Consider the following 16528-nt stretch of genomic DNA (forward strand, 5'->3'; position numbering starts at 1 on the left):
CGCCTTTCTCGCGGCGGCGGCGGCGGCGCGGCGACGCGAATCAGCCGACTACACTTAAATTGATGTACACATTTTCCAATTTGCTCGTAGAGTCACCCCCCACAGCCGCCTCGCTCCCCGTTCTGTCCCTGTTGCTCCTCTTTCCCGCGCTCATTTTTCTCCTCCTTCAACCGACTCGCGCTGCCGTCGAGGGCCAAAGCGAAATCAATTTAGCTGCGGCGAAAACGCATTTGTCCGCGATACTTTTAATTAACGAGCGGCCCGTCGGCGGGATCAGAAGATCCTAATTGGCACGAGACTGGAACACGAGATGGGTGGACGAGCCCGTTCAATGTACTCGACGCTAGCTGAGAATAAACTCCGCCGTGGACAATGGAATCGCGTGGGGCAAGAGAGAGAGAGAGAGAGAGAGAGAATATATTTTCTACCTCGCCATGTCCGACGTACGGCGGAGATAAGGCTTTGATTTAACTTAATTACTATCGAGAAATATCGCTGTTCCGCCAATTATATTCCGCGAACCTTGATGAATCTTTAATCGAACATTCCCGGAATAGAAAATTCTGTTCACAAAACGTCGCGCGCCGGTTTGAGCATCTTCCTAAGCGAATTCGGAGTAAAAGTGTTCGCGACATGCAGCGGCTCGGGGCGCGTTCGACGATCCGATCGGAAAATGTATCCCCCCCCCTCTCTCTCTCTCTCTCTCTCTCTCTCTCTCTCTATAGAATCACATTTAACGTGCTGTCACGTGTCCACGTGAGGTGGAAGTCGCCGTGACCGCGGCGGGGTGAGAGAGCGAATTCTCGCAACCTCCGCGTTCTCCGGAACGAGGGAAAGCAGCCTCGGGCACGTCCTCGCGGCCGTGTCGCGATATTATCCCGTCGCTCGGAGATGCTGTCGCGCCTGCGCTCGGTCCTTTTGATTTTCCCAGAGACGAGAGACAATCCCCTGGTGTCTCGGTGAAATTACACCGGGGCCTCGGCCTCGCCCTCGCCCTCGCCCTCGCCCTCGTCCTCGTCCTCGTCCTCGTCCTCGTCCTCGTCCTTCCATCCGTCTGTAGTTCCGTTTGTTTGTTCGTTCGTTCGTCCGCTCGGCACACGTACATACATATATGTATGCATATTTACATGCATATGTACGTTTGCACACATACACACAGACGCGCGCGCGCGCGCGCGCAAAAGACGCGGCGCATGCAGCACGTGTCACGTCGGACGTGGACCATCAGTCACAGGTGAGAAACACGTTTGTCGGAAGCTGCGCCGTCGACCTCGTCGTCACCCTTGCTCGATCTTGCAATGTCTCGCGCGCGCGCACGCGCGCGCACGCAACCTCGAGAATTGCGGATAACGAGCGGAAGATCCCGCTCGGAGGATCGCGCTCTCATCCTGAATTCTCCGCCGCCGTGCCTACTTTTCCATTACGCTACGTTACGGCTCGTTTGGTCGTTAGCGCCTGCCGGGCGAATTAACGCGCTCGATCGCGTATCGCTGCGCGGTACGATACCTCACGGTCGTTTGTAACGCACGTCGCCAAGCGTTTTCCAATTACCACCAATCTGTTCACGCAGCGTTCATCCCGCAGCCGCGGACGTAAGCGTGTGCGAACGCGGCGACAAATCGGTAGTATAATTTGTTCTTTGTTCTACCTCCAAGTAAAATCAAATTAATTGCCCGCGTGCGAGCGAGCATATTTACCCGCGTTTTCATCCGCGCTTCAAAGACGTAATTTATTCCCGCGCACCACCGAGCTTCTCTGTTGGAAAAGTCGCAACGCGACGGCTGTCATATATTTCCAACGTCCAGCGGCTTTTACGCTCATGAAACATTCGCGCCAGCGCCCACTTCATTAAAACTTTGGTAATTAGCATTTTTATTCAGTCTCAAACTTTACACGTTCCAGGCGGTGCCCGTACCCATGATGCTCTTGTCCTCGCGCGTAAGATTCATAGGACACCGTAGGTCGGACGTCGTTGTCGTCGTGGATAGCGCGATAGCCTTGCTTCGACGTGTACGACGCGCGGTAGGAATACGTCTGACTGTGTCCGACGATTGCGCAGACGAAAATGCGCAAACTCGCCACCGTACCGACGATCATTTCTTTCTCTCCGCGTCATCGAGGAGAGACGCCTCGAGGCGTCGCGCGAGCGAAGACGCGAACCAGATCGCGCGCGGCTACCTCTCCTTGTCGATGTACACGAGCGACGAGGATGTACACCCGGACGTTTCCCCGGCCTTCCAACGGCCGGAACGGAAAGCGCTTACGTGACACGACGCGTGCATTAAAGATAGAAGAGAGAACGTTTACACGTTCTCTCGCGACCCGGTGCACAATGCGGTCTCGGACCGAGAGCGTCGTAGCCGCGATTTCGCGGCAGATCCACCAACCATCGCATCTCCCTCCCCCTCCTTTCCCCCGTGAACAACGAAGCATTATACATTCGGCCGAAACGCCGCGCACCGCGACATCGCCGACGGTGTGTCGATCAAGCGGAGGAAAAGTGTGCTCGGAATTTCAATCCCGTGTCTCGAGGTAAAACTCGATCGTGTCGTGAGACACGTCTCGCAATAACGTCTTTCTTTACGTATTCGGAATTGGACACGCGATACGTGGGCCTGTTGGCATCTCGCCTCGGGAAGGAAGGCCGTATCCGGAACCAGATGCGCGCGCGGTGATACCGTGTGCTTTTATACGCGTGGGCTCGAACCTTTTTCTTCCTTCCTTCCTTCCTTCATTCCTTCCTTCTTTCTCTTCGTAATAAATGTATCACACTGCGAGGAACACGCGACGTTCGAGAGAACGCGGATTTCTTATCACGGTTCGGCGAACACGCGTGTCGCGCCGCTTTACGTGCGCGACACGTGAACAAGACTCGTTACGACTCGTTACGATACGCGGCCAATAACTCGACTCTGGCGATCGGCTCGGAACGGCCGGACACGGAATATTTCGATCAAAAATCCAATTCCGCGTTTCATAAAATATGGAATGCCAGTAACTACGTAATGAACGTTGCGTCGCGCGCGTGCGGGGTGAACGGTCGCGTCGGGCCGAAATGAATTGTAAGGCATTCAGGTATGACTGCTAGCCGGAAAGTGGACATATCGCGGGCGCGGGAGAAAATCTCCGCGCGAATTTCGATAGAAACCCTGCGCGCGTTTTATCCACGTACGCCCTGATTAACGTTCAATGTGCGGATTAATACTTCGTATTGCAAATTGATGCAAATTGATTTCGCGATCAACCGGCCTAGTTTGTAATCAACGTTTATCTGAACTTCATCAAATCTTGTTAAATGTTGATTACCGTCGACCGTATATATCGAAAAATTCAGGATTCGATGGAGTCACCGTCTTGGAAAAAAGTAACGCAATGCCTGCAAAGCCTGCAAAGGCACCAATTAATTTTCCACGCGCATTTTCACGACGATTGTTGGAGAAAGAGAGAGTGAGAGTGAGAGAGAGAGAAAGAGGGGGGAGGGGGCGAAATAGTGATCCTGAATCACCAACCACGTTCTTCTTGAGGCGAGGACAGTAGCGATTCTCTCGGGATGATGAGGGTGATAAAGAAGGGATAGGGAAAGGAAGAAGGGTACGGAAAGTCAGAAAAGTGGAAGCAACTGGCGAATAGCCGGCGAATGGAGGGCGAAAGAAGACGAAGGGTACACGACGAAGGCGGATCCTGCGGCACCCTAAGCGACATAATTCCTGCCAACTGGTTCGTTGCGTCGAGCACAGAACGCTGTCCCACTGTTAATCTGGCTAATGACGACCTCGAAGCGATGACGATCGTCATCATTTTCGCGATTATAGCTTTCCGCGAGTACTCGTGAGACAGAACCATCGACTGCCGCTCGTTTACATCAGTCAACGCCATCTCCGATTGCAAATGTCGTATCGGTGCGGTTACACGGAATGACTTTTTACAATTTCACCGCACGACAGCACATGATGAATATATTTGTCCGTCCAAGAGAAGGACGGTATAAAAAAGTATATATGTACATATGCATATAAATTTTTTTTTGTTATCTTTCTTTTGGTCTTCGAGTGTTTCTGTTTCGTGGTCGATTGCTTCGGTCGCCGCTAAATTCTCCGTCTCTTTAAAATGTAAACGACAAATTTCCATGTTCATAGAGAAAGTAAAAATATCTTCTCGAGGGCATGGAACAAATGCAATTCAGGACACGGGCGTCCTCGTATACTCGTGCACCGGTATTCCTCTTTGTATACCTTTGCATCGTTGTATTTTCTTGGTGATATTTACTGCAGGAAATGGAAAATGAAGGAAGTTGCAAGCGTCTTCGTACCGCGCAGCAGCGTGTCAACGCTTGCTGCAAAGCGGTTTTCGCAGCTTTTCGAACTGCTTAGGTTCGATTGCTTCCAAACTGCATGTACACTTCAAAACTTTTCTATCTGATACGCGTATCACGAACCGGAGGGGGAATCGTCAGCGTCGGCTCTCGCACATCGATGCAAAGTTTTGGAAACTTTTGAGTTCGGGGAAATACCGCGCGAACTCGTAGTTTCGCGCGAAATTTTTGCTTTATCCACTCGAGCCATTTCCTCACTTTTGAAGGGTTATCGTATTTCTTATCGTAAATTTTCAATGAGCACAAACCAACTTGCTCATCGATCGTTAAATTTATTATACGCTCTACGAGCTACACGACAGACATCTCTCTCTCTGATGATAATAATCATGTTTACGCGTAAATCAGTGCCGAGGAAATACGGAGAGCATAGAGAAAGAATTTATTAATTAGTTGAAACGCGCACGCGCGTATGTCTGTGTGTGTAACATATTATACAAGACCATATATTAAAATTTCGTAATTACGAGACTTTCGTTGTAATAATTACGACAGCATTTTGCATATATTTCGCACCGTTTGTCCGGTACTCCCGATATCTCAAAGTTAAATTGTTGCTACGAGATTTTCGTATTTCACGAAATGAGAAAGAGAAATAATTATTCCGAGCGTTGTTCCTCTCTTTGAAACGTCATTTCATGGCGTACAAACAAATATACATTTTATATTACTATTAGAACACTACAAGTACACGTTACATACGCGCCATTTTAGCTTATTATTCATATTAAAGTTTAAAATAAATACTATAAATCATAAAAATAATCCCTATAGTGTGATATAAGTTTAATAATATCCGACTCCAACATACGATGTATTAGGCGCATATAGTTTGAAATTCCGTGACATTTTCTGCATAGTTACGTGTAACCGTATAATCAATGAATTTCGACGTTTAACATTTCTATTCCAGACCATCTTAAGTTCATCTTCAGATACTATATGCATCGTTCTATTGGCTAAAAAGCATTTGAAGATAAATTCAAGGCAGTCCTGAATATAGAAGCTGACTCCCCCTTCCCTCCTCCTCCTCACTCCACCCTCCCTTTCCCCCTCCCTATCTCTCTCCCCCTGTCCCTCCCTCCATCTCTCTATCACTTTCCCTCACTCTTTCTTTTTCCCTCACTCTTTCTTTCTCTTTAACTCTCACCCTCTCTCTCTCTCTCTCTCTCTCTCTCTCTCTCTCTCTCTCTCTCTCTCTCTCGCTCGCTCTCCCTCCCTCTCTCCCTCTCTTCCTCTCTTCCTCTCTCCCTCTCTTCACCCGCTTCGATATATTCGAGTGCGCTTTTTATTAAAGGGATCCTATTAGATAGCTATAGTTATATCACTTTATAACGCATCAAGATACAAAAGAGCACGCTGGGACAGATTCAATTTTCCATAAAGAGATTTTCCGAGAAATTTACTTTATTCAGACACTTTGGTCCTGTTCCGGAGGCTTATTTCGGGACGGTATATAAACAATACAATGAGGAAAAATAAGCACTTAAATCCGTCGTGATATTAAATGTGTTGAATATAAATTTCTTGACCCTATAAGGCATCAAATGTCGAATCAGATGTCTCGTTTGATTTTATTTCGTTACAAGATCCGTGTGTATCCGTGACGCTTAAACGCAGGTCTTTATTACTTTTCATTTGATTGAATGTCTCAGCGAAACCTTTTCCCGTAAAGTAAAGTACAACTTTGACAAAAAGAAGAAAAAGAAGAAAAAGAAAGAGAAAGGAAAAGGAAAAAGAAAAAGGATGCATTCACGTAAGATGCTATCCGTAGTCTCGTATTTCCTTATTAGTTTGCGTAGATTTTCGATGAAAGTGCTGATTAAATTGGCACAAAAGCTTCTCGACTATCGAAAGGGCTATAAAGATAAAAGCGAACGTCTAGTAGGTAGTATTCGTACAAAAGTTGGAAAGCAGTGAAAATGGTAAAACGTGGAACCGTTTATCTCCGCGGTAGGACGGGGGGGGGGGGCGCGGTACGATGCAGGAAGATTGGACATCTCGGTAGAGTTAGAGGTATAATAATTTGTTGGAGTACCGCAAAGTCCCGGGCTACGGAAAAGTTTCAAGAATCATAAAAGAAGAACGTGCCCGCGGAATGTTCGCCCGAGGATGTAATTGGTTCGTGCCGAACCCCCCGATGGATTGATTCCCCCGATGTTATTTATCAACGTAACCTGCGCGCGCGTACGTACGCTCTATTATTCCTATATTTAATCCGATAATTCTTGTCAGCTCGCATCATGTTTTTCAATAAACGAACGTGATAATTGCGCTTGTCAGTGAGTGTGCGTACCGACCGAGGTAACAAGAACACTACCGTCTCTATTAAGACGAATTCCGTTTATTCCGAAACGCTGACTTTCTATCTTTCGCTGTTTTTATGTATTTTTAATCATAATTTAAAGGACGTATCGTCTTTGTACCTCTGCGCGCGCGCATACGTCGTTAGTCGAATCTAATCGTTGAAAGCCTCCTGTCGGAAATGCATTTCGCGATCGGACTGTCGACGATACGGCAATCTGGATCTCTCTCTAACGTAAGGGACACGACGCACGGGACTCCCCTCGAATTGTTTCTGTGGTACTATATCCTCTTTTCTCTTTCTTTCTTTCTCCTTCGACTTTGCTTGAAGCTTTAAAGTTGAACTTTGAGGTGAGCAATTTTTCGCACCGACCGAGAGCGTATTATGCAGTAAGAAAGGGGGAATCCCAAGGGGAAATGGGCGAAAGAACGTTTTACAAAAGCCTTCATTCATCGGCTTCCTCTAATGACCCTGCGCTTCCTATGTTCGGATCTCGCGAAACTTTGTCGCGCGCGCCTAATAATAATAACAGCTCGGATTACAATCTACTAATCAGTGCCGATATCGCCAAGATGGCGTGTGGGACCGTTTTAGCGCGCGTATAAAAAGACCGCGTCGAGAGATGTTCGGGAACGAAACGGTCGTGCTCGCGAAATTGACGAATCTTTATCCTCGGCACGGATAGAGTTTGCTACTCTTCCCCCGCAGATCTTCTCCGTGATAATTACGCGATCGCGTCGATAAATAATTAAAAGATACTTGTGACGAATCGCAGTTGAACGATCGGTAGATAACAGCGAATCTAAATTGGGGTACAATTAATTTCCGCTACAGCTCTCCTCCATTCTCGCGTTCGCATTAATCCCTGATACCGGATCGAGCATCAATCTTTCGCCGATCTCTCAACTCAATGATCTCTTCCTCTCCCCAGCAGCGGCAGGGGGACCCGTGATAGCCGTTGTTAACGCTTCGCGAACGTCCACGGGGCACATTGCCAACGAGTTAATGCTGAAAGTATCAGTGACGAATCTAGGTTAACGATCACGACGACAGACACGAGACTGCGCGTCAAGACCCCGAGAAATTTCTCGGGGTGGATGAGAGTGGCGAAGGAGCACAGAGAGTTAAGACTCTGAATGAAAGGACGGCACCCGAGGCCAAAAATTAAACGACCGAGGGGTTCGATTACACAGCTGCACTCCATCCTCCGTTCGGAAAGCCATCGACCGTTCTCTCCCCGCCAAGTTTCCGCCAAGCAGCTTCGTCGTTACTCGAACAAAGGGCGAAAGTCGCGCGAAAACGAATTCTGTAGAAGTCGCGCGATGAGAAGACGACGGTCTTCTCTCTCTCTCTCACTGCCGGCGAATGACGCCGACCTCTTACGCGAGGTGAGCTGAGGACGGACGAGCGTCATGGAAAAATTACACTAAAACCTAAAAGACCAGCTGTCGCGATTGCGATCCGAGTTATTCTTCTTCCCTGGTGCGCGATGCGCATGCACGTCGGGAATGCTATTTATTCGTCCGGCCGCGTTTCCTTCTCTCCGAGTCCGATTTTCTCGCTGAGCCGTGTAAATAGCGCGCGTTGCGAGATTGCAACAAGCATTACTGTCGATATGATTAGGTAACAACGCGAAGCGACGCGAGAGGTAAATACAGGTAAATCCGAGTAAACACGAGCTTCCCGAGCAATGCAACACTTGGTTGCATTGTGTAATCATCGTCGCGCGTGTGTATCGCGCGCGCGCGCGCGCGCGATTCCCAGCGTATTATTAAATGCCGCACGCGCCTTCATCAGCTGTCTAAGCGAATGGATGAACACACGAAGGAGTCCGGGAGAGTCGCCGACGTTAGCCATGACGTTAGCCATGACGTTAGCCATGACGTGCTTCGCCATTCGAGACCCGATTAAAATACAACGTGACTGCGGTCTGCGATCCGCGTCGTCGGCATTGTTACAGGCGGACGCAATCGAATCTGCGCAATTTCATGTGATAAGCGCGTACAAAAATATGCCACGAACGAAATTCTCTTGCCCTTCGCTTTCGAGGAACGGCGTGTCTTATTCTTTTGAATGTATACTATTAGGTTAATCGGAAAGTTCCGTCCATTTAGCGACAAGTATAGCTAGCGACAAACTATAGCTAGAACTGCCGTTAACCTCTAATATCTAAACGAAGCTTAATAGTTTGTTTTGACATCTCATCAATAACATTCAGTACTTAAAAGTATACGTTTGCATCAATAACATTGTTTTTCACTGCATCGAAAATGTCGAAATTTGAGCCAAGTAAGCGTCATTTGCGCGAAATGTTAATCTTTCGCTTCAATTGGAAGAAAACTGCAGCTGAAGCTCATCGAATGCTTGTAGAAGTTTATGGTGATGATGCTCCTTCCGATCAAACATGCAGAGAATGGTTTCGACGCTTTAAAATTGGTGATTTTGATGTAGAGGACAAAGGGCGTTCTGGACGGCCAAGAGCATTCGAAGACGAAGAGTTGCAGGCATTGGTGGACGAAGACTCATAACAAACGCAACTTGCAGAAACGTTAAATTGTGCTCAATCTGTCATTTCCGAGCGTTTGAGAGCCTTAGGAAAGGTTTACAAAGCAGGAAAATGGGACCCCATATGAATTGAAGCCAAGAGACATTGAAAGGCGAAAAACCACCTGCGAAATTCTGCTTGCTAGGCAACAAAGAAAGGGGTTTTTACATCGTATCATCACTGGGGATGAAAAATGGATTTATTTTGACAACCCCAAACGTCGAAAAACTATTTGCGATCCCGCCGGCCAACCCTCAACATCGACGCCAAAACGGAATATCCACGGAAAGAAGGCAATGCTCTGTATTTGGTGGGATCAGAAGGGTGTGCTGTACCATGAGCTGTTGAAAAGTGGTGAAACAGTCACAGGGGATCTCTACAGAGAACAAATGATCCGTTTGAGCCGAGCATTGCACGAAAAACGACGAGAATATGAAACGAGACAGCATCAAGTGATTTTGCTTCATGACAACGCTCGGCCTCACGTCACAACATCTGTCAAGGAAACGTTAGAAGCACTTCGCTGGGAAGTGTTATCCCATCCGGCTTATTCACCAGACTGTGACCCTTCCGACTACCACTTGTTTCGGTCGATGGCACACGCACTTGCTGAGGAATGCTTCAATTCTTATGAAAATGTCGAAAAATGGATCTCTGACTGGATAGCCTCCAAAAATAAGTAATTCTTTCGCCGCGAAATTTGCTTGCTGACCGAAAGATGGGAAAAAGTCATCGCTAACGACGGACAATACTTTGATTGATGTACTTTTTCATTTTGTTTCTTAAATAAAGCCATACGTTTTGCAAGAAAACGGACGGAACTTTCCGATTGACCTAAAATATTTACGTTATTCATGAGGATTTGCACATTTAATGAATATTTACTTGCACTTTATTGAAAGCAGGTGGAGACTGCGGCGTTTGACCGCGCCGGAAAAATTTGCATTTCGTGCTATCGCGAATTGTCCGCCTGCGCCGTGCGGACGGGCCCCGCCTTCAAGATGCTCGTTTCTTCCTTCCTTCCGTCCTTTTTTCTTCCTTCCTTCCTTCCTTCTTTCTTTCCTTTCTTCCTTCCTTCCTTCCTTCCTTCCTTCCTTCCTTCCTTCCTTCCTTCCTTCCTTCCTTCCTTCCTTCCTTCCTTCCTTCCTTCCTTTTTTCCTAACTTCTTCCTCTAAAAATTGCACGGTGTCGACGCGCGAGAAAATTCATTTTTGTAATTCCAGAAGCCGTTCGTCGTTCCCTTGTACCTCTTCGCTTGTCTCTCCTTCTCTCTTCCCCGTATATTGTGGTGCGCCGGCTCGCTCTCCGCTCTAACGAACCTCTGCCCGTTATACGACGGCGGAGGATGCTGCATATAAGTCGCGTTTATGGCACTAAATTTAATACATTCGCCGGCTCGACCCGCTATTAAACACCGTACGTGTCTTTATCCGCTTCTTCCACAGAACGTGTGTTGTACGAACAGAAGAAGCACGTGTAATGCGAGGCTAAACGATATGAGAAGACAGGAGAGAGGGATGCTGTATGACAACGTTCGCGTTTGCGGTTAATTAAGATTTAACTATTCCCACGGCAAGCCGGATTGAAGCTCTCTCGAAGGGAGCACATTTCCCGCGCTCCTCCTTAGATCCAGAAAGCTGCGTTTTATGCGTCGTCGTTAATTATGCGCGTTGGGCGAAATATGCTGCTCTTATCCTCGCCTTGCCTTCCAAATCGCGCCATAAAGTTCCTTCTCAAAGTACGCGAAGTGCATCCATGAGTGACGTGCACATGACTGGATACGAGATTTACAACGTAAGGGAAACTCTAAAAAGTGTATCCCCTTCTATTCCCACTTGTCATGTACGCAAACTCCAGACAGGCGGGCAGGCAGGCAGGCAGGCAAGCAAGCAAGCAAGCAAGCACGAGAATCATGACTAGGATTTGAGCGCGCACGGACGGGCGATAGTCGCCCGTACAAAAGCTGCGAGGAAAGAGCGGAGCGGCAAAACCTTCTGTACATACAGCAGAGATCTTGACACTTTGTGGTCCGCGCTATCCGATTCGAGCAAACTGAACTCCTAATACTTGGTCTCATTTCTTCAACTGCCGATGCACAAGGACTCGTTAATTCATTTTTTTTAATCATAGATATATGTTTATATACCATCGAGAAAATCTAGCGAGGAGGAGAGAGGGATAAGAGGACGCTATCGTGAACACACACACACACACACACACGAACAATCCGCAGACTCTTGCCGTCTCGGCGGAATGCAACAATTTATGACACGCGGCGGTAATCTTTACGAATCCCGATTTCTAATTAGCGCTCATTACATGCTCCGGTAGACTCGATCGAAACCGTAATCCTGGTCGGCGATCGATGTCGAAACGGTGAGTTCGATGTCTCGCTATAATTGCACGGCGCGAACGACCGAAACGACGCGGATGAGGAAGACGTCGATTATCAGCGTTACAAATCGCGCGGGGCTCAGTCATCACGTACGATTCCCTTGCGTTGATTTTCTCTCTCGCGTGCAGCAACAGGCCAATGCGAAGTATCTCTCGAGTTACTAAGTAATCTCAGGTAACCTCCGTACGCGCTTATCCCGGCCGTTTGCGCGTCTTTCCGTCCTTTTAATCGCGGTCGATTAACAAACCGCTCGAGAAGAGCGCGCGGAACGCGCGGGATATCGGTCGCATCCGGCGAAATGTCGGCAAAAAGCTGACCAAAGACACGCGGAACAGCGTCGGCGGTACCGCGCTCGCTCGCACGCTGAGTTTCGCTCGTCCGATGTATTAACGACAGGAATGCGGTCCGATTTTTGCCGGCGCTGTTGCCTCGGTTGGCGCGAGTCCGGTGCACGCTTACACGCTCACAAACACCTATGCGTTGACGCGTGCCACGGCTGTCGGTTCTCTTGTTGTCGACTAGTTGCCTCGCGCGCACAAGGTGTGTTGCGAGGAGATATTACCTCTTTTTTCCATGCGTGCTAGCCGCTTTCCGTTCGTTTCGAAGCCCGGCGATTTACGGCGATATCGCCGATATCGAGCTGGTCGAAGGATCGTCGCGATACGGCGATTTTTTCTTTTTTTTTTTTAATGTTTTCGCCGAGAAAGTTGTCCGACCGGCTCGCACCTGCGATATATTTCATTTACGCACGCCGCCAGGGCCGATATGCCTGCGGCTGTCGATCGCGCGATCAATGAATCGAATTATTTTTATTTCGAAGTCACGAGAGACACGAAATCTCGCGATACTAATCGGTTCGCGTTCGGCGAGTATATTCTAGCTCTTGAGTTAATTGCTTCGTGCTCTTTGCATTGCAGGAAACATCAGGACCAGAGTGGTGCTCGACGTCGAGACCAAGGGAGGTTACTGGTTGACGGTTTACGCCCAAGATCACGGAGTGGTGCCGCTGAGCACGAGTCTACAAGTAAGTTTCGACAATCAAACTTTGTCAATCTTAACGGGAAAAGAGAGAGAGAAAGAGAGAGAGAGAGAGAGAGAAGCGGCTTCAAAGTCTTGAAACGCGAGAACGCGAAATCGTCACAACCGGTCGGCTTTTCGGCCGAGCGCGTCCCCTTACGCGTTTTCTACTTTTGTATTTGTATCGTAGTATACTGGCCGCGTGTATAGTAGCGTTCTTCGCGTTTGCGATTAAAGCAACCTGCTTAAAACAGACTTGTATATTACGATAACGTGCTGCCATAAGCTACGAACGCGAGCGTCGTAAGACGTTTTGTTTTCTCTTTTCTCCACGAGCGCGCGAATAAATCGCGCACGCTCGTTCGCAACGGACGTTTTATTTAGTGAATGATTCATAGACTGCTCTCGTGCAGGTCTACATCGAGGTGCTGGACGAGAACGATAACACGCCGCTGACCGAACACCCGGTTTACTATCCCTCCGTGCCGGAGAACTCACCCGCCGGCGTTAGCGTCCTGCAGATCCGCGCCTTTGATCGCGACGCCTCGCCCCAGCGATTTGTCTTCTCCATCAGCAGCGGCAATCCGGAGGGTTATTTTCTCATCAACTCCACCACCGGTAAGTTCCGAGCTTGCACTCGCGGCGCGGCGTGGCGCGGCGTATCGCGTCGGCGAAATAATATGGCCTCGCGAGAGAGGAGAGAGAGAGAGAGAGAGAGAGAGAGAGAGAGAGAGAGAGAAGATCAGGATGACGGGTCTTTAGCCGCACCCGCGCCGGTAATGAGGTCAATTTTGTCGGACGAGAGTTTTAATAGATCCGTTACGTGGAACCGGGAGATTGGCTTCTTCCGTGAAAGGACTTTCAGCCGGGTCTTAGCCGTTTGTTAGCCGTCCGAATCGGAAGATCGAAATATTGATTCTTCGCGAGTGATTCGACTGATTGTGCAGTCTGTGACCGATACGAGGTAACGTTCGTGTTGGTAAGGCGAGAATCTAGGATAAAGGTGATATATTTCGCTCCCGGGTCAATCAGTTCTGTCTCGATGACTTGTCGGACAACAAAGAGCGCGCCATTATATTGTATGTATGCACGGGAAACGAATCTCGGTTGGTGAAGCTGAAAATAGAGGCACTGTCTGAGAAAATTCAGTGACGAGAAATGACAGTGACCGTCGCGACCGCACGAAACCGCATTCGTTTTGAACATTCAGCCGTGTTAAAATTCGCTTGGCGCGGCCACGGACAGTAGAGACTTAGCTTCGTGTAGGACTCTCTCTTACAACCGAAGGTTCTTAAGGTTCTTACAACCGAGCCGTTCTTTCCCTTGCCCGGCCCTTGTTCCACTCAGGCGGCGGAAAATTCAGTTTCCGCCAACGGACTCGTTTTTTCCATGCGCGCACGGAATATTCTCGCGGGACAATTGCTCGTGGTGGTGTCAAAATAACGCCCGTCCAAAGTTTCGAGTTTCTACAAGTACGCAATTTGCATTACCGATGGCTGAATTGAGCGAACGTAGCAATAAAATGCAACAAATACTTAGCTCTATTCTTCCGAAAGACTGTCGTGTCTCTTTGCGACACATATATCGCGGAATAACCGCGATATATCAAAGCGTCTAGTCTAAAGATACGTTGTTCTTGCCGTTCTCACTTGGCCGTCGGCGTCGCATGCATGCAAATTCGACTGATCGAACGTCGATCCATATTCATCAGTCCTTTATCGTTTCGCTTAGCCTTCCTTCTCGCGTGAGACGCTCGGGGATTATAAAACGATGAGAGTGCCTATCTCGCAGGCTCGTTAGATCTAGGACAGCGTCCCTGCCTTTGACTTTAGAACCGCCATAAATAACGTGAGAGGCGGCGTTGCGTTGTTTAGTGCGACGAAATAATGTATGAACTACAAATACGCATAGAAAACGCGGCGAGTGGGTTTAAGCGAGCGAGATTCATCAAGTGCCTGCGACTGTAAATGTCGTTGCGAGATGCAGTGTCATTTCGAGGAAGAGTTCCCTCGATATTTTCAGAGTAAGAGCCGTTCGTCGACTCAGTCGTTCAGCCCTGACGCTGACGTTTCTTTATCAATTGTATTGTTAATCAAGCGATCTTACGCTGTTATATCTTGTACGATGTAGAATTTTTGACCGATAGCAATTCTCTAACTGTCTCTAGCACATACGCCAAATGCTCTCCTGACTGTCGCGCTCGGTCTGTCGCCGGCCGGTTTCGGTTCACCACCTGTCCCTGTTCCGAGAGGAGGTTAAAGCGCCGCGAGGAGATCGCTAGCGAATTGACTCGGGTTACAACATTTATTTCCGACGGTCGACGGTATGGAAATGTAGACTCTCGTTGAAATTATACTGGTTTCAATTCCTGGCATCCGGCCCGTTCTCTCATCACGAGAGCAACGAGAGCATCTTGCATTCTTCGACAGTCGTTCGTGATCGATATTACGCAAAATGAAAAGTCGCTTGCGCCGCGAGACGAACCGCGCAATGAAAAAGTCAGTCCTCCCTTGCATTCATCGTTGTCGGCCAATCTCGGAAACTTTTTTCCGCCAGCTGACCAACCCCCCTCCCTCCCGTTCCGCGTGTCCCTATCCACGTGGGATGTATCCACTTTTAATGTTCGAGAGAATGTGGCGTTCGAGACTTGGCGCTCGGCGCTCGCGACTGATTTTTCACATGCCAGAGCAAATATTCGATGATTGGACAAGCCTTAGAACGAACAAACGGATGAAACGCTTGCGCCGCGATACGAAAATACTTGGCTGCAACAGATCGATAATATGTCGGTTGTAAATGTCATCGGAATCATTATCACCGGCCAAACGGAATAGTGAGATCCGCAAACTCAACCCGACCTCGGTGTCCTCGGGTGCAAACAGTCGTCATCAGGAGCGGTCTGTCTGTCGCGAAAAGTCTGTCCATCCATCCATCCATCCATGTATCTACCTATTTTTGCAACCTGTGTGAGATGGATGGAAAATATCACCAAATGGCGCAAAAGGAGCCGAGTGCCGGTCATCAGCAGCGTCAGTCATCTCGAATTTGCAACAAGGCCTTCGCGGAAAGACGCATAGATACAGACAGATCTTATATCGGAAGCTATTAGAGAGAGACTCCGGCCCGCGGCCCTCTGTCCTAGTTTCAGCCCGGTGCGGCTAGCGACGCCGCCACGCCAACAGCAATTACTGCGCGTAATGCAAAGGACAGCTACCAAATTCCGTGTAATACCGGCCAAATTGGTTTACCGCTCCGAAGAAGAGACATTGTCGCTTTTATCGTCGCAGCAGAGACCGGCCGCGTTCGCGCCGGCAATACCAAATTTATCGCCGTTGTGTCGTCGATTCAGCAATGAGCCTTCCCCCCCCCTTTCTTTCTCTCCTTCTCCTCTTCTACTACTAGAAGAACGTATCACGACGTATCGCCGCTGCGAAACCGCGCCCGCGGTTCGTACTTACTCGGCATTATTATGCGTTGCGCGCGCGGGGCTCGAGAGGATTCGTGGATTCGTGGTTTTTCCTAGTGACGGATATTGCGGTGGTCAGAACCGCACACTGTCAACGAACTACCAGAGATGCGGTGCGCGTTACAACTCGAGACTGGCCGGGCGTATCTTGTAAAGTCTCTGTCGTACGATCTGCAATTAGATCGATGATCTCGCAGTCAGTTGAACTCTGACTTGAGCTCTGAGCGCTCTCTGTGTATAGGTAAAAATTATTCATTTATTTATTTATTTATTTATTCACTTTTACAGCTCCTGTTTTGCAATTTTCACCCCCAATGTTTCACTCCCGATCAAATTTGATTGTTACCTTACTGTTACTTTGATTGATTTCAACATGTAAATCATAGTAAATCAGCCTCTGCCGTAAAAGCGTCGGCGACTTTGTCGGT

General features: G+C 48.5%; 1 protein-coding gene across 1 annotated transcript in view; it reads left to right on the plus strand.

Moving 5' to 3' along the window:
- Positions 1 to 16528, plus strand: part of kug (FAT atypical cadherin kugelei) — a 214302-nt gene that overhangs the window by 153811 nt on the left and 43963 nt on the right. Inside the window, exons 3-4 of the mRNA XM_025307705.1 lie at positions 12535 to 12641; positions 13048 to 13252. Of these exons, the coding sequence (XP_025163490.1) occupies positions 12535 to 12641; positions 13048 to 13252 (312 nt within the window). The remainder of the gene's footprint in view (positions 1 to 12534; positions 12642 to 13047; positions 13253 to 16528) is intronic.

The sequence above is a fragment of the Harpegnathos saltator genome, unplaced genomic scaffold (genome assembly GCF_003227715.2).
Source record: "Harpegnathos saltator strain DR-91 unplaced genomic scaffold, Hsal_v8.6 scaffold93, whole genome shotgun sequence".
NCBI classification, from domain to species: Eukaryota; Metazoa; Arthropoda; class Insecta; order Hymenoptera; family Formicidae; genus Harpegnathos; species Harpegnathos saltator.